The 22,154-nt window shown below is 42.7% G+C and overlaps 1 protein-coding gene across 1 annotated transcript in view; it reads right to left on the reverse strand.

Moving 5' to 3' along the window:
- Positions 1–10,079: 10,079 nt before the first annotated feature.
- The window catches only part of LOC126100563 (UDP-glycosyltransferase UGT5-like), a 65,803-nt gene continuing 53,728 nt past the window's right edge, over positions 10,080–22,154 (reverse strand). The window contains exon 5 of the mRNA XM_049911180.1: positions 10,080–11,435. Within this exon, the coding sequence (XP_049767137.1) occupies positions 11,159–11,435 (277 nt within the window). The 3' untranslated portion in view covers positions 10,080–11,158. The remainder of the gene's footprint in view (positions 11,436–22,154) is intronic.

The following is a 22,154-nucleotide window of genomic DNA, read 5'->3' on the forward strand; positions in this document are numbered from 1 at the left end:
GCATTTGGTATCTGTTCATCGTTTAGGGGCCAAACAAGAGGAGAACATCACCAACAATGATCAGGCTACTTAATATATAATAGAGCATATAAATTTCAAGGAGGAAACTTATGAAGACACAGATTTCCGCGTTGTCCATATATGCGGCATATCTTTCGTGTTAACGAAAGTAATATCCCGCTTTACCTCTTCTTACATCTCAAATGAAATGAATGCCATGTGGAATCAAATATTTGTTGATTGTTTCTCTTCCTGCTTCGATCCATACTAACAAATTTATTAAGACTCGTGGTAACCATGACATTCTATATGTATGCTGCAAAAGATTGCACGTGGACACATTCGACACCGAGGTGCAAAGTGTTTGATATGTTACGTTATATTCAATTAAAATAAGATTTCGATGTATGTTTACTTCGTTTGTATTTTGAGATGATTATGAACGTTACGGAGAATAATCTCACATGCGTTATGCTGAATGAGAAACACTGAATCATCCGATTTGCTTTCCCTGCGATGTAATGATATATTGTCGGCGTCAACAGCCTCCTTCCACGCCGGAAGCTGAAACTTAATTCATTCTGGATTAATGATAATTGAATGCCTCAAATATATACATAGCCCACAAGGCGACGTCAGAAACTATCAGGGGAGAACGCCGCATAAAAACCAAACGTGCGCGCGCGTCTCCCCTCTGAAGAACCGTATCGGACAATCACGACAAGCATTTCGCTAAAGAGCTGTCTCGTAAGAGAGCTGAGAATTGGCAGCGTCGTAGCAAGTATTTGTCAACACTGTGAGAGTGCATTTACTTCCGGGTGTAGCCCGGCATTACGTCGCTAAATTCACTTGGAATTCGTTTTTCACATCGAAGACTAATACGATATAATCCACTGTAAGATGAGACACGTAGAAACCATATTTAATTTCTGGTCTCCAAGAACGGCATTCTTCACATAAGTAACACCTGTTTGTGTATTTAATGTTGCGTTTTTGAGGCTCAGGCAATATCGCAATGACTATAGTCCGCCTGTTGCCGCGAGCGTCTCGTTAGTTCAGCGATTCCCTTATGCGTTGCGATGCTGGTGCTATATGAAATGACAGTTACAATCTCGGCGAAGGCCGCTACACAAAACGTTTTATTTTCCATTTTAACTAATGGAGTTGCAAACTGCTAAATCTGAAGAATGCCTTTACACATAAATCTTCTTGCAATTTCGACTTAGTAAATTATGTTAATATCATGAATGTATGTTTTGCAAATGCCAAGGTGCTTCACTGTAAAATAGTTTCCGAAAAGATTCAAACCTACTGTCATCGATTAGAATTTGAGGTTGGTTCATCATATACGTCTAACATGTCAGGAGGTTGTTTATGAAGTGAAGATGTAGATAAATATAGTTCCTCTCTTCTAAATTTTCCAATAGCAGTTAACTATAGACGTTTGCTGACACCGGCGTTAGCAATTCCTTTCCATTCTATGAAACCTCAAAATCGATAAATTTTTCTGGTTTAAATCTGATGACCTTAACTATCACTTCCGATGAACGTTAAATACTTCCTGAATCCATACATGGAACTCCAAATGTGCAGTGTTCCTGCACTGCTAAAGAGCATGCATTGCAAGGTATTCACACAGTTTATCGCATAGACTTACCATAAGGAATGAAACAAAAACTGTAATACACTTTACACCACAGACGCTCACTCTGGCTGACGAAAACATCCGAATATTGGCCAAAAGTTGCACAAATAATTGACTTTGAAAGGAAAAGAAAGAGTTATGAAGCATTTATAAATTCATCGAATGTAGTGAGGTGGTTTAATTTCGTCTAAGTCTGTCAAATTAGTTTCGGACCATACGCAGCTCTTGCCGATTAGTGTAATACAGTCATGGACTGTGCGGCTGGTCCCGGCGGAGGTTCGAGTCCTCCCTCGAGCATGGGTGTGTGTGTTTGTCCTTAGGATAATTTAGATTGCGTAGTGTGTAAGCTTAGGGACTGATGACCTTAGCAGCTAAGTCCCATAAGATTTCACGCACATTTGAACATTTTTGAATATATTACAGTACCCATCTACTAATCAGGGCGTCGGTCTGTGTTGCTTTCGAGCGTGAATGGAAATCGTCGGAACCTTCTATGGAGCATCATTTAATAATAATAAAGTGTTTCAAATTATCAAAAGCAATGAGCGGTAGCAGGCGCTTTCGATAAAAAACGGGGGAGTGCTTCGCCGCTGCTGTCGCCACAGCCGCTGCCAGTAGCCAGCAAATGGATCCCAGAAGCTTTGCCGCATGCGACGTCCATTACATTCATGTCTTCAACATTCAGTTGGAAGAGGCTATAAATTTTTTTTTGCACCAGCTAGTTCCGATACACAGACATTGTAGACAGAAACAAAGCACGGGACCGCTGTACCACGGATGTAAACAGTGTATGGTTTCTTTTTATGGGACGAGACTTCCTCCAGGAAGTGGCACAGTCTACAGTGTTGCCAGATTGTGCAGATTGCCGGACTTAGAGAATTAGCGAGTTGGCCAGTTTATTTGTCCCATGTCGCGATCGGCGCGGACTTAACCTCTGCAGTGGCCGGCCGCCGGTCGAGTTTTATGTCAAAGGGTGTACATATATACTCCATATGCCGTTACACGGTACCTGGCGGAGGGCACCTTGCACCACTACTAGTGATTTCCTTTTCGGTTCCAGTCGCTAACAGAGCAGGGAGAAACGACTGTCTGTATGCCTCAGTTTGACCCCTAATTTCTTAAGTTCGTGGTCCTTATACACAATGTATGTTGGCAGTAATAGAACCGTTCGGCAGTCAGCTTCAAATGTCAGTTGTCTAAATTTTCTCAATAGAGTTTCGCGAGAAGAGCGTCGCCTTCCCTCCAGGTATTCCCATTTGAGTTCCTGAAGCATCCCCGTAACACTTATGTGTTGTTCGAACCCACTGGTAACAAATCCAGCAGTCTGCTTCTGAATTGCTTCGATTTCTTCCTTAAGTCCGACCTGGTATGCTACTAAATACCCGTGCAGTACCCAGGAACAGATCGCATCAGCTTCCAATATGCTGTCTCCTTTACAGGTGAAACGAGCGGTCTAGGTCGCTGCAGTCATGGACTGTGCAGCTGGTCCTGGCGGAGGTTCGAGTTCTCCCTCGGGCATGGGTGAGTGTGTTTGTCCTTAGGATGATTTAGGTTAAGTAGTCTGTAAGCTTAGGGACTGATGACCTTAGCAGTTGAGTCCCATAAGATTTCACACACATTTGAACATTTTTTACAGGTGAGCCACTCTTTCTTAAAACTCTCCCAATAAACAAAAGTCGACCACTCGCTTTCCCTTCCACACTTCTCGCAAGTTTGTTCCATTTCATTTCGATTTACCACCTTATGCCCAGATATTTAAAGGACTTGGCTGTGTCAAAGAAGACTCTATCCGAACGTTACAGGTTTTTTCTTCCGCCTCATACGGAGTAACTTACATTTTTCCACTACACTACTGGCAATTAAAATTGCTACCAAGAAGAAATGAAGAAGATAAACGGGTATTCATTGGACAAATATATTGTAATAGAACTGACATGTGATTACATTTTCACGCAATTTGGGTGCATAGATCCTGAGAAATCAGTACCCATTACAACCACCTCTGGCCGTAATAACGGCCTTGATACGCCTGGGCATTGAGTCAAACAGAGCTTGGATGGCGTGTACAGGTACAGCTGCCCATGCAGCTTCAACATGATATCACAATTCATCAAGAGTAGTGACTGGCGTATTGTGACGAGCCAGTTGCTCAGCCGCCATTGACCAGACGTTTTCAGTTGGTGAGAGTTCTAAGGAATGTGCTGGCCAGGGCAAGATCAAACATTTTCTGTATGCAAAAAGGCCCGTACAGGACCTGCAACATGCGGTCGTGCATTATCCTGCAGAAATGTAGGGTTTCGACTGCTAGTGATACGAGGACGTTGTGACCTAGCACGGCGTTCCGTATTACCCTCCTGAACTAACCGATTCCATATTCTGCTAACAGTCATTGGATCTCGACCAACGCGAGCAGCAATGACGCGATTCGATAAACTGCAATTGCGGTAGACTATAATCCGACCTTTATCAAAGTCGGAAACGTGATGGTACGCATTTCTCCTCCTTACACGAGGCATCACAACAACGTTTCACCAGGCAACGCCAGTCAACTGCTGTTTATGTATGAGAAATCGGTTGGAAACTTTTCTCATTTCAGCACGTTGTAGGTGTTGCCACCTGCGCCAACCTTGTGTGGATGCTCTGAGAAGCTAATCATTTGCGTATCACAGCATCTTCTTCCTGGCGGTTAAATTTCGCGTCTGTAGCACGTCATCTTCGTGGTGTAGCAATTTTAATGGCCAGTAGTGTAGCTACCACTTATCACACCAACTAGAAATTTTTGTCTAAGTGGTCTTCCATCTTCCTACAGTCACTCAACTTTGTCATGTTATCCTACACCACAGCATAATCAGCAAACCACCGCAGGTTGCTGCCCACCTGTCCGCCAATTCATTTATGCATATAGGGAACAACAGCGGTCCTGTCCCACCTCCCTAAGGCACTCCTGACGATACCCTTGTCTCTGACGAACTCTCGCCGTCGAGGATAACATGCTGGCTTCTATTACTTAAGAAGTCTTCGAGCCACTCACATATCTGTGACTAATAACGTATGCTTGTACCTTCGTTAACAGCCTGCGGTGGGGGTATCGAACGCCTTCCTGACATCTACAAATATGACATCTGCCTGTTGACCTTCATGCGTAGTTCGCAGTATACAGGGTGAGTCACCTAACATAACCGCTGGATATATTTCGTAAACCACATCAAATACTGACGAACCGATTCCACAGACCGAACGTGAGGAGAGGGGCTAGTGTAATTGGTTAATACAAACCATAAAAAAATGCACGGAAGTATGTTTTTTAACACAAACCTACGTTTTTTTTTTAAATGGAACCCCGTTAGTTTTGTTAGCACAGCTGAACACATAAACAAATACGTAATCAGTGCCGTTTGTTGCATTGTAAAACGTTAATTACATCCGGAGATATTGTAACCTAAAGTTGACGCCTGAGTACCACTCCTCCGCTGTTCGATCGTGTGTATCGGAGAGCACCGAATTACGTAGGGATGTAAAGGGAACGGTGATGGACCTTAGGTACAGAAGAGACTGGAACAGCACATTACGTCCACATGCTAACACCTTTTTATTGGTCTTTTTCACTGACGCACATGTACATTACCATGAGGGGTGAGGTACACGTACACAACGTGGTTTCCGTTTTCAATTACGGAGTGGAATAGAGTATGTCCCGACATGTCAGGCCAATAGATGTTCAATGTGGTGGCCATCATTTGCTGCACACAATTGCAATCTCTGGCGTAATGAATGTCGTACACGCCGCAGTACATCTGGTGTAATGTCGCCGCAGGTTGCCACAATACGTTGTTTCATACCCTCTGGGGTTGTAGGCACATCACGGTACACATTCTCCTTTAGCGTACCCAACAGAAAGAGGTCCAGAGGTGTAAGATCAGGAGAACGGACTGGCCAATTTATGCGTCCTCCACGTCCTATGAAACGCCCGTCGAACATCCTGTCAAGGGTCAGCCTAGTGTTAATTGTGGAATGTGCAGGTGCACCATCATGCTGATACCACATACGTCGACGCGTTTCCAGTGGGACATTTTCGAGCAACGTTGGCAGATCATTCTGTAGAAACGCGATGTATGTTGCAGCTTTTTGTTACAACACGCAACTGAACGTCGGAGGTTTCAAGCGTCAACTTTAGGTTACAATATCTCCGGATGTAATTAACATTTTACAATGCAACAAACGGCACTGATTACGTATTTGTTTATATGTTCAGATGTGCTAAAGAAACTAACGTGGTTCAATTTAAAAAAAACGTAGGTTTGTGTTAAAAAACGTACTTCCGTGCATTTTTTGTATGGTTTGTATTTAACAATTGCACTAGCCCCTCTCCTCACGTTCGGTCTGTGGAATCAGTTCGTCAGTATTTGATATGGTATACGAAATATATCCAGCGGTAACCTTAGGTGACTCACCCTGTATAGTGTGAGAAAAGGGCAAGAGAAGCTTCGCAAGAACGTTGCTCTCTAAAACCATGCTGATTCGTGCGCATAATCTTCTCAGTCATAAGAAAGTTTATTATATTCGAACTGAAGTTAGGAATATTGGACCGTAATTTTGCGGATCCGCTCTTCTACCCTTCTCATATATTGGAGTCACTTGCTGTTTCTTCCAGTCGCTTGAGACTCTGTGGTGAGCGCAAAATGTACACTTTTCCCCACTCATTCAGAGGGGAAATTGTCTGAAGACCAGTGCTGGCACACAGTAGTACTCGAATTACTCAGTAAACTATTGTCCTTTCAGTGCGTTTAGTGCTGCGCACAACCTGTACTTCACTGTATCTTACGTTGGCCCTATAAAGTGCTATGTCCCATAAATCAAGTTTGTTCTTGCTATAACACTTCCAGAACAGATGTATCCATTCTTGAAGAGGTTGAGAGATTGCAGGGCACTCTCACTTCTGATACAGTGTTATGCTGTGCGGTGTTCTTGGGGAAGTTGATCTTTATTACTTGGTTGCTTTACCTGGATACTATCTGACTTCATTCATATGATGAAGTGTTTGGCAGTAGTTAACGCTCTTGCCTGTGTGTCCTAGTGAAGGAATAGCTGTAAGCTTTACCTGCATTCAAAGGAAGAGGATACCAATTTAAACGACTGCAGGAATAGCGTACGGCGGCTGAAGGCCGAGAGGAGCGTTTTTGCAAACTGCCCAGCTCCTTGCTCTCATTGTGCAGACACGTTGGATGGCGCCGGTCGGTCGACGGCCGCGTCCAGGTAGGCTGACTAGCGGCAAGGACTCGCTGCAGCTATGGGCAGAGCAATGATGGCCGGCAATAAAGCAGACGATTGGCCCTTGTTAGGCAGGAAGCCAATGAGGCGACTGTGTGTTCCTGCGAATTTCTGTGGGACAGGTCAGTGGAGCCCAGACATCCAGACTCTGCTACAAAACATATTTGTGAAGGCACGAGGCTTTTAGAGAGTTTGTGGCCGTTCTTTGAAAAGTTCGAAATGGACCCAACAGTGGAGATAACGATCTTTTTATGGAAGGCTGTGGTTCCATCCGGGTCACGCTATTAGCAAAAGATAAGGCGTAAATGCCTGGGAAACACGCCATGAAGCTGAATACTTTTTCCTTTTCTCCCAATTAATTTTTTAAGTCAGATCTGTGTAAGCAGAACAAGGGGCGGTCTCCCAGCTTCGAGTGGCTCTCTCCAGGTCCTGATTGGCTTGGGTTAAAGTGGGAGCAGTCCAAGATGTAGATGTGCTAGGCTACCGAGCTGGTGAGGAAAGCTGAGAGAAAGAGAAGAATATTCTCTTGTACGAGGTGCATTCAAGTTCTAAGGCCTCTGATTTTTTTTCTCCGGACTGGAAAGAGATAGAAACATGTACATTGTTTTAAAATGAGGCCGCATTCATTGTCAATACGTCCCAGAGATGGCAGCACCATACAGCAGATGTAATTTTACCGCGGCGAGAATGAGAACTGTTTTAAATACTTAAAATGGCGACGTTTTCCTTACTTGAACAGCGTGCAATCATTCGTTTTCTGAATTTGCGTGGTGTGAAACCAATTGAAATTCATCGACAGTTGAAGGAGACATGTGGTGATGGAGTTATGGATGTGTCGAAAGTGAGTTCGTGGGTGCGACAGTTTAATGAAGGCAGAACATCGTGTGACAACAAACCGAAACAACCTCGGTCTCGCACAAGCCGGTCTGACGACATGATCGAGAAAGTGGAGAGAATAGTTTTGGGGGATCGCCGAATGACTGTTGAACAGATCGCCTCCAGAGTTGGCATTTCTGTGAGTTCTGTGCACACAATCCTGCATGACGACCTGAAAATGCGAAAAATGTCATCCAGGTGGGTGCCACGAATGTTGGCGGACGACCACACGGCTGCTCGTGTGGCATGTTGCCAAGCAATGTTGACACGCATTAACAGCATGAATTGGACTTTCTTTTCGTCGGTTGTGACAATGGATGAGACGTGGATGCCATTTTTCAATCCAGAAACAAAGCGCCAGTCAGCTCAATGGAAGCACACAGATTCACCGCCACCAAAAAAATTCCGGGTAACCGCCAGTGCTGAAAAAATGATGGTGTCCATGTTCTGGGACAGCGAGGGCGTAATCCTTACCCATTGCGTTCAAAAGGGCACTACGGTAACAGGTGCAACCTACGAAAATGTTTTGAAGAACAAATTCCTTCCTGCACTGCAACAGAAACTTTCGGGAAGGGCTGCGCGTGTGCTGTTTCACCAAGACAATGCACCCGCACATCGAGCTAACGTTACGCAACAGTTTCTTCGTAATAACAACTTTGAAATGATTCCTCATGCTCCCTACTCACCTGACCTGGCTCCTAGTGACTTTTGCCTTTTTCCAACAATGAAAGGCACTCTCCGTGGCCGCACATTCACCAGCCGTGCTGCTATTGCCTTAGCGATTTTCCAGTGGTCAAAACAGACTCCTAAAGAAGCCTTCGCCGCTGCCATGGAATTATGGCGTCAGCGTTGTGAAAAATGTGTACGTCTGCAGGGCGATTACGTCGACAAGTAACGCCAGTTTCATCGATTTCAGGTGAGTAGTTCATTAGAAAAAAAATCGGAGGCCTTAGAACTTGAATGCACCTCGTACTGGCGCTTCACTAGTAATGAACTGCAAGTCTTTACCTAAACGATGAGACTTGTGTCCTTTGCTAGTGTGCCACTTAGAGCCTGTGCCACTCACCATATGAACCATCAGAGGTACTGTTTCTGGCACACAACAAGTGATGTGTGGATGTACTTATTCGTTTTGAGTCAGCTGGCTAAAACTTTGACATATTCCGTTACGCATAGTTGTGGCGAGGAGCCAAATTGGTTTGGCAGGCCAGCAAATGGGTCCACCTGCACAGAGGAATCCACTGGGGTTCAGAGGCTCATAGGGAAATACCTGCATTCTGAATTAGCCTAATGCGAGACCGCATACTTTCACTTTTTGGGCGTGCGCAATTAATTATAGATTACTGCCACCGATGACTCCAGTCGCCGAGAGCATCGTGGTATCCCGCCCTGACCAGCAGGAGGGTAAAGTATTCGTTGCTATGGCGTAGGGCTCCAAAGTATGCTTCTCAGCACCCTGTTCTTTGGAACCATATGTTTATTTATGGAATAGTAGAGTATAGATGCTTGATAGTAGCGTAGTTTTTAGGCCATACCACGGGTTCACATGTATAAAGGCAGGTAAAGCAATTATTTCTGGTTAGTGTCGTATGTTGATCCGCAGCTGATCACTTTGTTCACCATAGACCGCATATCATTGAAAACGTTTGTCCAATTTAAAAAAAAAAAAGTGTTTGTGTGTCGTTTCTTTAGCTATTTTTTGTTGTTTTTTGTCTGGTGATGTTAAGAACGAATAAATGAATTGTTATTTAGATCACAACTCCCCCTCGTGTTCTGAGGAACATTACCTTTGCCATTTTTATTAAAGTATTGATTGCGGTTGAAAGCAGGAAGCTTGCAAGTTTCTTGCGAGATTAACTCTTTCCTACAGTTACCTTGGACAACTGTGCGTGAAGACTAATGCTGAAAGATGTTTTGTGGTTCCATTGCATATCACTTCTCCATTTGTCTGAACTCCTGGTCTCATCAGGTAACAAGATAGTAATTTGATAAATGGAAGAATAGAGTGGCGGATAGCTGTGAAGGAGGCAGGGAGAGGAGTTGGGGTAGAGGTAGAGGATGGTGAAGGGGGGAGTTGGGCAGTTGAGATACCTCAACCAACGCAATTTACAATTCACGCATTAATTCAGAAGCTACTACTCCCTTAAGGGTTGCCAACTTTTTACTGGGAAAGTAAGGGATCGAGGAGAAGACTACAAAATAAATACTTCAAATAATGTTTTCTAAAAGAACAGTAGAAATATATTTAACGTGTACATGCATATTTTATTTTACATTATTGCCTATATTTTTTTACAGATTTTCCTTCTTTTTGCAAATATTGCTTCGACTATAAAGGTATATAAGTATATAAAGAATTCTCTACTGTTAAAATTCACTGCTACTTACAGTTCTGCTTCTACAAACCCGCTGCTACATCTGTTGCACACTTCTGACCATTTGCATTCATTAGGGAAGAAAAAGGTCTGACTCATCATTTGAAACAGGAATGTTTAATACAAACGTAACTACAGCCATCAAATTAAGAACCTGAACGTTTTTGGCTCTCAGGATACAGAGAACATAAAACTTTCTGTTTCCATTGCCTTCCACGGATATCCCTTGCTTCTAAATATCCTTTACATTACAAAATTCATCACACGATCTTCATCTCCTTTATCTGTCTGACCTGAGTCAAATATTTCTCAAAGATATTTAAATTTTAGATCGGAACTTAGGCAAAGAGGTACCCCAGACACTGTTGGCATTGGAAGTTGATCTTCAGATTTGAAATTCTTGACTAAATATTTTTTAAATGACACACAAAATTTCGTAAGATTATCACCAATGTGTTTTCTGGTTCAGGAACAAGTTAACGGCCAAAATATCTGTGCTCATTCTTTGTCAAATATTGCTAACCAGAGTCCTGGCTGTCTCAAAAGTTTCCATCATGCAGAGCATCCTAAAAACTTAGAACAATGAACAATCTAAAACAACTACACGAACATGCGAAAAAAGTTAAATAAATTCTCGCTGTCGTCAGAAGCATTTTAAAATGTCTTTAGACCTCAAGGAAGGCTCCCTCAGCATCCAACAGTTGCTTTCTATTGCTGTACATTGCTAACAATAACTTCATTTACTATAGGCAAAGAGTTTCTTCCAGATATACATTGTGGATAAGGTTGGATATCTCAACATATCTTAATCCTATGACAAGGGTGACGAAGTTTCCGACGGAGGTCCTCATATTTCTTGAACTACATTTACGGAATTAAGACTGTGTCGGCAATTTACGTTCAGGCTGCTTAAGCATTTGGGTTCAAGACCGACCATACAAGCCTGTGAAAAGGTTTTGTCGTGTAAATTACAAATACAACACTGCTGCTGCCGTTACTCATTCTTTTTCATGTCACTCACTACACGTTTTGCGGACAATGCTTTGAAACCAGCCCAGATTGCCAACGACGGTAGGCAGAACGCGGTCAGCGCGGCAGCGACGACATCTAGCAGCATTATCTGGTACCAGCTGAGGTCCTGGCCGGCAGAGCGCAGGGCGGTCGCTCCGCGGTGCCTGACAACGTATTCCGTCCACCAAACGGCCTCTTCCAGCGGCGCGCGAGGACGATCGTGGAAGATACGAGACACCTCACGGGCCCTTATGCGGTAGCTGCAAGCGTCAACAATATCTGTTATATCGACTGTCTCATCTCTCAATCTGAGCAAAAACTATTACTGATGTGAATGTAAACAGAAACAGATCTAAAGAGATACATCTTGCAACAGGGCTGACACATCTGAAACATTCCTAATGAATTACAGTCACCGTTTGAATGTTGTCTTACCACTGAAATATTGGAAAATTAGTCTCTCTCTATTTTTTCAGTGCACATTAGCACTGGTGAAATTTGCAACTTTCACCTCGGTACGGAATACTGACAGTTGCCATCTATAACATTACAAATTCGTTTAGCGGCTGTAAGGTTTGGCCTAACTGAGATCTTTCTTACCACACAAGAAGGGGATGGGGGTCTGATTTGCATACATGTCTGTCACCCCTCTCTCCTTCATAGTTCGCTCTCTGTTTCAAAGGCTGCCTACCAGCACCTTCCGATGAAAAGCCTATGCTAGGCCACTACTTATGACACACAACTCGAATTGCCGGTATGATGGTCAACCAGAGTATTTTCTTTATTTTCCAATCCTTAAAAATTGTTTTATGCTATGGGAATGTATGACAATCCATAGGAACTTGTAACATCGCTGGTAGGAAGTGGCAGCTAAACGACTATTTAAGTTGGTGCGTAGAAACTATGAAACTGGAAACGTGTCACCAAACTCGCGAAAAAATTTTCATCCACACGATCGCAAAGATAGCAAGGCCACATAAGTGAGAAAACCGTCGTACAATAAGCTTCACAGTGTTTGCTTCGACATCGCTTATAAGAATGGTACGTAGATGATTGAAAAAGAGAATGGAGGATCTGTTAGATGATCGTTTGGGATTTAAATAGGTAAGGCGTCAGTGAGTCAGTCCTGACGTTGCGCTTGATAATCGAAGGATGAATTAAGAGAAACCAAGACGTCTTCATACGATTTGGCGAGTTAGAAAAAGTGTTCGACAACGTAAAGTGGTGTAAGACGCTTAAAATTATCCAAAAATGGATATAACGTATGGACAATGTGCAAGGTTGTGTGTGTGTCTGAGTGTGTGGTGTCTGTTCTTTGGACATGTTCGAAAGAACAGACGTCATATTGGTCTAGCAGCCGTTATGAATTCAGACACAAAGGAATTTTAGACATTGGCTGCAAGCGGGCATTGATTGAAATTAATGGGGAAAATTGAAAATCTGTGCCAGACTGGGATTCGAACTCGGGTCTCCTGCTATGCTAATATGCAGGAGATCCGAGTTTGAATCCCCAAATAACACATATTTCCATTTTTAAGACAGGTAAAATTATGAAGACTAAAAAAAAAAACCAGTTCATTTGCAAATGTTCGTGTGTCATGGTAGAAACCTTTCGTTTCAAGGTACAAGACGAAGCACAACTGACATAGTATGGCTTAACCACCCATTCGACACGTGACTAAGTACGGGGAAAGATCGGAAAGTAAGGCACAATTATTGTATTACCAGAAAGTGTAATAGATAACAAAACAAAAAAGTCACAAATGAACTTACCTCATTTACCTATTTTTCTACTTAGTCACCAATGTTCTCAACTTATGTATCCCAGCCGGCCGCGGTGGCCAAGCGGTTCTAGGCGCCTCAGTCCGGAACCGCGCGACTGCTACGGTCGCAGGTTCGAATCCTGCCTCGGGCATGGATGTGTGTGATGTCCTTAGGTTAGTTAGGTTTAAGTAGTTCTAAGTTCTAGGGGACTGATGACCTCAGATGTTAAGTCCCACAGTGCTCAGAGCCATAGTCTGATAGCAGCACCAGCACATGTGTTACTCTCAAAGTAGAACCATGTACGACGTGTTCGTTGATTTACAAGGATTTCGGACCACAGATTGTTGCAAAAGAAATAGCATTTCAGATGCTGGATGACGACGATCGCAGTAGTGTGATGGCATCCGGTGTTTCTACGTTTGGCCGCACAACCGTCTACCATGAGGTGGACGTAAGTTCTGCAAAATGGTTAATCACCACCAGCACAGTATGGACTCAGCTGTCATGCCATTGGAGATGATGTTGAGTTGTATAAGCTCAGTTATTACAGTCAAGTCACGTTTTTCCGTGTAGAACTTCGAGAAAGTGAAATGGGTTAAGCTGGTTTACCAGAATATGATACCTATAATAATGGGGGCTGAATCATATGTGGAATTTTTGGGTCATTAGTGGCGTGATCATCGTTCACGCCGGCCGGTGTGGCCGAGCGGTTGTAGGCGCTACAGTCTGGAACCGCGCGACCGCTACGGTCGCAGGTTCGAATCCTGCCTCGGGCATGGATGTCTGTGATGTCGTTAGGTTAGTTAGGTTTAAGTAGTTCTAAGTTCTAGGGGACTGATGACCTCAGAAGTTAAGTCCCATAGTGCTCAGAGCCATTTGAACCATCATCGTTCACATGTTTCAGTATCTTGAACAGTGAACATTAAAGTCTCGCAGAATATTGAAATCAGTGAGTATCGTCACGTTTTTGCGTTGTAAACTGAACGTCTTCGCAATTCATAAAAGAAAGATGGACACATCCGATGCTCACGATGTTTTTTTTATGAGTTATAATATCGTCGAGGATAAATTCCATGGTGACGATGAAGAACTGCTTTATATTAACACTTTTTAGTGACGAGAACGGTATGCTAGTCGGGGCTACACTTGCGTTTCATTCCTGCATCGCAGAGACTGTCTGTCGTATGAGTATGTTGCTGGACAAGGCTGTGTGTAACTGAACCATTCTCTCGACGATATCCACATTTGCAAGGGTATATTCATACGGTCTCATTTAACGTACAATATTGGATTTGTCTGTCGGATGGCAATAGCCTTACCAATTTCGCAGGTACTTTCTCGACTATTTACGATACGTCATCTCACGACGATAACCAAGCATAATTTTTTAAATAAACAGGTGGATCAGAAATAATTAATAATAGGTTAATTACAATCTAACTATCTTTTCTCGTAACTAAACGACACGTACGGCGCTTAGTGCTTGACGCACGTGCGAAAACTTGTGCACTATATTTAACTGAAATTATCTCGTGTTGGGAAAACTCGGACAGAGTTTCGGTTTGGAGTAGTTGAAAATTTGATGTGTTCCTGAGATTACATTCCCTAATGCATCCACCTAACTTCAATAATAAAAAAGTTTCCGGCATGTTGCAAAGCCGGAAACGTCGACGGAAAAAAAAATATATATATTTTTGCAAACTGTCCGTAAGTAATTTGCTGTCACAGGTAAAGCTAAAATAAAGACATAGTGCAGCTCTTCCTTATTTATAGCGCTAGTAATTGACGAGTTGAATGAAATGTTAGGTTGCGCGTGAGACGTAGCACCTCCACGTGTTCCTGCCGAACAGCAAAATAAGTAGGGTATAAGTAGGCTATAAGCAAAATTCACACAGCACGTCGTGCTCGGCGAACTGCATACGTGTTTGTCTGCATAGAGCTTTAATAAAACACTACCTACAGCTGATATGGCATAGAAGCGGTATATTAAAGTTACTTGGACAGTGATACAGTCCAGCGCATCTCGAAAATTGCCACATGACGGCTTTCGTTATGGTAAGCGGATTCTAAGGTAACTTCCAACGTAAACAGTTTGCTTTCCTAGACGGAGCGTAAATTCGCTTGGAGGTGACATACGTGGATGACCTCTAATTGTAGACCACTATAACGTAGCAAGTTATCACGAGATGACATTCGTTACTGTGAGGCAGGCAACCGTTTGATACGGTGGCTGCAGGATGGCTACGTTCTTTTTTTCGCTTTGCTGCATAGAGTAACACTGAGTCGGTAGAAAAATTAATACCATCTACATATCTAAATAATCCATATTAGTTATTATTCGAATTTGTTCAAATTTGGTACACAGCCTTTTATTAGTAATGGAATAATGCTGTCAAAATTTCAGATATTTATTTATTATAGTTCCGGAGATAATGAAAATTACCTAAAACTCGTAAAACTGACGCTAATGTTTTAAAACCCACTTAGAAACAATAACACATTGACTTTCATTATCATTTCAAGCCATTACAAAGTTATGAGAGCATAAAATCAATTAATTAATATTTTCTTTCCAAAACTTTATTTACTATATATTACGTAACACAAAAATCGCTCAAGACTTATAATTTTGCTGTGTGCGTGCATCAGAATGATTGAGAGAGTGTATGTGGTACATACGTTAAAACTTAATATGTCATTTTATGTAAGACCTTGTACAAACGACCCGTGGGAAAGTTATGGTCAACCACGATTCAGATGACGTATGTCGCTGTGAGCTTGCTTTTGTATAAAAGCAGCCAGAAAGAAAGAGATGGAATAAGTTTATTTATCAATTTGGGGAATATGTTGAACTTCACTTCTTTTGATTAAACAATATACTAGAAACTGAAGGTTTAATTATGTTTATTACTATTAGATTATTGATTAGATAAGGCAAGTTTTGCCGCGAGAATGATCTGAAAGGAATATTCTGATTGGTCGTTTAGATCAACAGCCAATCAGAATTAAGCTGTTCCCGCTCGAATATAGTAGAGTAGGCAGTGAATAGAATAGTTCGAGATAGTCGCTTGCTAACCGGCCTACGGATAGCACCATGTTAGATAGCTCGGTAAAAATAGCCTGTAAGATGAAGAACTAGAGAGTTCATTTCGGTTAGAGCGTGTCGTGACTGAAGCAATTGGACTTACGAACATTTTAATGAAAGTTTGCTGTTTCTGGAATAATTAGTTGGAGATTTATGAGTGTGTGAACATTCTGGTCACAGTAAAAATTCCGCGTGGCCTATTTCGTGCTCTGTACGGAATACTTTGGCGAATACTTCTTACTAAGAAGACCACTGACACGACCGAATGTTTAACTAGCGAAGAGTGCTGGATCTGTGACTGTTATATCGTGAAAATTAGTCGGGTCGGAATTGCAAAAATTCTGGCTGCTTTCCGAGTGAAACTACACTACTGGCCATTAAAATTGCTACACCAATAAGAATTGCAGATGATAAACGGGTATTCATTGGACAAATATATTATACTAGAACTGACATGTGATTACATTTTCACGCAATTTGGGTGCATAGATCCTCAGAAATCAGTACCCAGAACAACCACCTCTGTCCGTAATAACGGCCTTCATACGCCTGTCGTCGAACAGAGCTTGGATGGCGTGTACGGGTACAGCTGCCCATGCAGCTTCAACACGATACTACAGTTCATCAAGAGTAGTGACTAGCGCATTGTGAAGAGCCAGTTGCTCGGCCACCATCGACTAGACGTTTTCAATTGGTTAGAGATCTGGAGAATGTGCTGGCCAGGGCAGCAGTAGAACATTTGCTGTATCCAGAAAAGCCCGTACAGGACCGGCAACATGCGGTCGTGCTTTATCCTGCTGAAATGTAGGGTTTCACAGGGATCGTATGAAGGGTTGGGCCACGGGCAGTAACACATCTGAAATGTGTAATCAACGGCACCCCATACCATCACGCCGGGTGATACGCTAGTATGGCAATGACGAATACACGCTTCCGGTGCACGTTCACCGCGATGTCGCCAAACGTGCCATGTGGCCATCATGATGCTGTAAACAGAACCTGTTTTCATCCGAAAAAATGACGTTTTGCCATTCGTGCACCTAGCTTCGTCGTTGGGTACACCATCGCTGGCGCTCCTGTCTGTGATGAAGCGTCAAGAGTAACAGCAGCCATAGTCTCCGAGCTGATAGTCCATGCTGCTGCAAACGTCGTCGAATTGTTCGTGCAGATGGCTGTTGTCTTCTCCAAACGTCCCGAGCTGTTGACTCAGGGATCGAGACGTGGCTGCACGATCCGTTACAGCAATGCAGATAAGATGCCTGTCATCTCGACTGCTAGTGATACTAAGCCGTTGGGATCCAGCACGGAACGTATTACCCTCCTGAACCCACCGATTCCGTATTTTGCTAAGTCGTTGTATCTAGACCAACGCGAGCAGCAATGTCGCGATACGATAAACCACAATCGCGATAGGCTACAAACCGACCTTTATCAAAGTCGGATACGTGATGGTACGCATTTCTGCTCCCCTTACACGCGGCATCACAACAACGTTTAACCAGGCAGCGCCGGTCAACTGCTGTTTGTGTATGAGAAATCGGTTGGAAACTTTCCTCATGTCAGCACGTTGTAGGTGTCGCCACCGGCGCCAACCTTTTGTGAATGCTCTGAAAAGCTAATCATTTGCATATCACAGCATCTTCTTCCTGTCGGTTAAATTTCGCGTCTGTAGCACGTCATCTTCATGGCGTAGCAATTTTAGTAGGCAGTAGTGTATGTTGTACAGACAGTGAACTAGGAATGACAGAGCATTACCATATTAAATAAGGGTTTGATAGCCATTTCATAGGTTTCCATATGAATAAAAAGCAGATTCAGTCTAATTTTAAATGCTTTCGGCAAGTAGACTGCATCCTCCGAATGCCCGATTTTTGGAATATGAACTTCCAGGAACTGACTTTCAACCCCAGTTACGCGGCCTCTGTTCAAAATGGTTCAAATGGCTCTGAGCACTATAGGACTTAACATCTGTGGTCATCAGTCCCCTAGAACTTAGAACTACTTAAACCTAACTAACCTAAGGACATCACACACATCCATGCCGAGGCAGGATTCGAACCTGCGACCGTAGCGGTCTCGCGGTTAGCGGCCTCTGTGTGGTAGGTGTTAGGTAGTAGTTTCATCAACGCTGCTTTACACTGCCTAGCACGTATCTGCTACTACAAAGTGAAAGGACGTCGGAAGGAATATGGAGGTAGGTGGACTTCCGATAAGTGAGAGAAAGAGGGAGAGAGTAGACGAAGTCGACCGACGTCGCCCCGCCGCATCACGCACTACGTAGTATACTTATATGTAAATCGCAAGCATAGGGATGAACGACATTATCGATAGGCACCAGAACGTATAAGCGTTTTAAACGCCAATAACTGGCGTTTTAGAGCGTGCTTCAATATGGTGTCGGGTAACAAACACCTTACGGAACTGCTGCTGTTTTGTGCTTGACAACTCTCTGTGATTTGTCTACTCGTGCACAGGTAAACCATCCCGTCAAACAATATTATTATTAACTATGCCCTGCCCATATACAGCTTTCATAAACCACGCTGACTCCCATAGCAGCACTATATTCAACAGGTGAAACACGTCAGATATCTGACTCGTACTCATAGCTGGTGCTGCCTTTCACATGTAAATATTTTCGTTTTTCGCTGTCTCAACATGTCGTAACAAGCTGGGGGTAGGGCAGCTCACATTCACCGGCTTGGTATAATTTTAGACCAGCAGAAAATTGCCTCGATTTACCACAAATTCAGCTTGTCTGCTTTTAATACTTAAGTGAGGAACTGAAGCTGACTTTGGTGCCGTGTAGGGGCACACAACGGTACCTAATTCAATTACTACAATAACAACAGAAGCTACGATTTCTGTGTTTGCCGGCAAAGGTATTGAAAAATTTATGGCTTCCTGATATGTAAATGAGTCAATGCGCATTATTTTAGTCTTATCTGTATTTAGAAAGATTTGCGTATCCTCGCATCAGGAGGAAATTTCTCAATTTTTTTTACCGTCCTCCAACGACGATCCGTCCTACAAGCATAATTTGAAAATTATCTCACTGTCGACTAATAACGAAAATACGAGCATAAGAACTATTTTTTTTCGTGATGTACGTAGACCCAATGGCCGCTAAACTATTAGTGCTGCAGTTACGTGTCCTTGGGTGGGGAGGACGGGGCGGCACAGGATGTTGCTTTCAATTTTTCTATAAATTACGTAAAAAATCGTAGTACGCGTCCGCGACCATTGTCTCTAGTGTCCGTTTTCGTCGCAGCCTTCATCGGGACAAATGAGAAGTATTTAATAGTTATGAAGAGCAAAACGAAGACATGGCACATTTACAATCTCGATATCTGCATAAGATTGTCCGTATTCTTGCAAGACAGCCATATAGATTGTAAGTAGGCTGTTTATGTTTTCTTATTGGCAACGTTACATAGCGTTCTGTATGAAAATCGCTGGCTGTGCTGTTACATTGTTTGTTCTCTATCAAAATCTTTCATTTGCTAACTATGCCTATCAGTAGTTAGTGCCTTCAGTAGTTTGAATCTTTTATTTAGCTGGCAGTAGTGCCGCTCGTTGTATTGCAGTAGTTCGAGTAACGAAGATTTTTGGTGAGGTAAGTGATTTGTGAAAGGTACAGGTTAATGTTAGTCAGGGCCATTCCTTTGTAGGGATTTCTGAAAGTCAGATTGCGTTGCGCTAAAAAATATTGTGTCAGTTTAAGCACAGTCATGTATAATTTTTCAAAGGGGACGTTTCATATGTCGACCCTTAGCCGAGGATACCTCACTGGAATCTTCTGATTTTTTCTTGTAGTTTGTGTAATTAGTGTAGATTTTGTTTATTGCTAGAGCGTAATTGTAGAGAGAATCTCCTTTGTAGTTGCAGCCTTTCATTGTTGTACAGTAAAACAGTTGTGGCATGCATGTAGATTTGCACCAAGTATTTCGCAGCTGCGCTTGCAATTAACGAGATATTATTTTCAGTGCTATGTTAATGTGTTCTCTTATTGTTGCTCTTCAAATTGTGTTTTTCTGTGTTGTCATGTGAAATATTGTGACAATAATGGGGTGTGAAAAACGTAACACTAGGCTTCAAAGTAAACTGAGAAATAATAGTGACGACGAGCGTAGCTTATCAGCACCACTGTGTAGTGAATTAACAGACATTCGAAGTAGTAATTTGGTAATTGTGCATAGGGAAATGGAGCGGGCGGCAAATAATGGTGTAGACAGTGAAACAGGTAGTGAAAAAGGAAGCATTATCGATCGATCGGTCGGCAACAGCTCGCCTCAGGAATCCGAAATGACAGAGCACAATATTGCAAATACTGTAGACTTAGGTTTTGGGTCCTCACCGTTTTCTCAAATGAGTCAAGACACATTTTCTGCTTGTCAAAATGTGAATGTTGCCGGTGATAATGCACTGCCAAAAAGCATAGAGAAACAGATTCCAGACACTAATACATTATTATTGCAATTAATGCAAAAAATGGAACAAAATCAGAAACAAACACAGCAACAGTTAGACACAATGGAACAAAATCTTAAAAAGTTAGACACAATGGAACAAAAAAAAAAAATATTGTGTGTCAGTTTAAGCACAGTCATGTATAATTGTTCAAAGGGGACGTTTCAAGATGTTTACGAAAGGTATTTTACATTGGTTTTAATACTCTACAGGAACAGTTGTTAATAATTTTTATTGGTTATGCGACACGAAGCAGCTTTGTCAAGGCAATTACAGTCCCGAAAATAGCAGCTCGTTCTGGCCATCTATTATCACCCTAGCATTTCAGAGCCACTGTACGGTGCGTGCGTGCTTTCTCTGTGTATGTCGGCATGAAACGGGAGACTGTTTAGGTCTGCAGCGCTGGTCGACCAACCTCGGGCATCACTTCTGGTTTACTCGCTGATTTTCCGTCGGTTACTGAGAGAAAATTACGGATCCAGTCGCACAACTGAAACGATGCCCCATAGGCACACAATTTGTGGAACGGCGTCAAAAGTCTTCTGAAAATCTAGAAATACAGAGTCATTTTGAGATCCCTTGCCGCTTTTACTCATTACTTTGCCCGAACAAATAGTTAGTTGTATTTCACAAAAACAACGTTTTCTCATTCCGTGCTGACTGTGTATCAATAAACCGTAACCTGCGAGCTAATTCACAAAAATAATTTGTAATAACAATTACACGAGCTCTGACAAGTTGTGTATTTTACGCTGATATGAAGGCGTCATATTTATCGAGTACTTTAAATCAATTTCTCATTATAACAAATACTCGAGCCCTGAACAAATTGCACGAAAGAAGTTGGGAACTGCGCCATTGACGATGACGTCGACAGGAGGCGCGCCGTGAGGCGTAGCGGTGGCAGGAGAGATGGACGCACTGTGTTTTGTGTTCGTTCAATGACGAGAAAGTGCTGCTGAGAAGTGTAACACTCGTGTGGTGTATGATACAAAGCGCACGCGGCACGCGAGGTTTGGGGTTGGTGGGATGGTGCTTCATGCTGACAACACACACACACACACACACACACACACACACACACGCAAATTTACGCTACATTGGACATGAATTAGAGTAGAGCTCATGGGTACAGGGGTGCTGGTTTCAGCGAAATATGACATAAATGTTGAAAGGAGTCTACTGGATCACACTTGTATATGGCACCAGACTATGATAAGAGTATTAATATAAATTAAAATGAAACTAGTATGCTATAAACGATATATGTCTCTGGTAGGCTCGATAACGCGGATCGCTGACTGTGCACGACCGCAGAGCCAAAGATACTGTTTTTGGTTGAAATTGTTACAGTGTTGCAGTAAGAGAGCTCTCGGCGCACGGTTGTAACTAGCTGTCTGTGAGGGAAAGACGATGTAGTAGGCAGTTTTTCGGCGTGGTGTGTGAAACCACCAAGTGTTAGATTAATTTAGGTATGCCAATATTGTTGACCATGGAAGCAGAAGTCTTCATGCAATCAAGGTAAAGATGTTCAATAATTATGATTTTGTTTTGCCAGCGCGTTAGTATAGATCAGTTGGCTGATAATTTGTAATTGTTGAGTAACCACAGAATGTACGTGGACGGTTTTTATAGAATGGCTAGTTAGATATTTCATTTT

The sequence above is a fragment of the Schistocerca cancellata genome, chromosome 9, assembly GCF_023864275.1.
Source record: "Schistocerca cancellata isolate TAMUIC-IGC-003103 chromosome 9, iqSchCanc2.1, whole genome shotgun sequence".
Taxonomy (NCBI): Eukaryota; Metazoa; Arthropoda; class Insecta; order Orthoptera; family Acrididae; genus Schistocerca; species Schistocerca cancellata.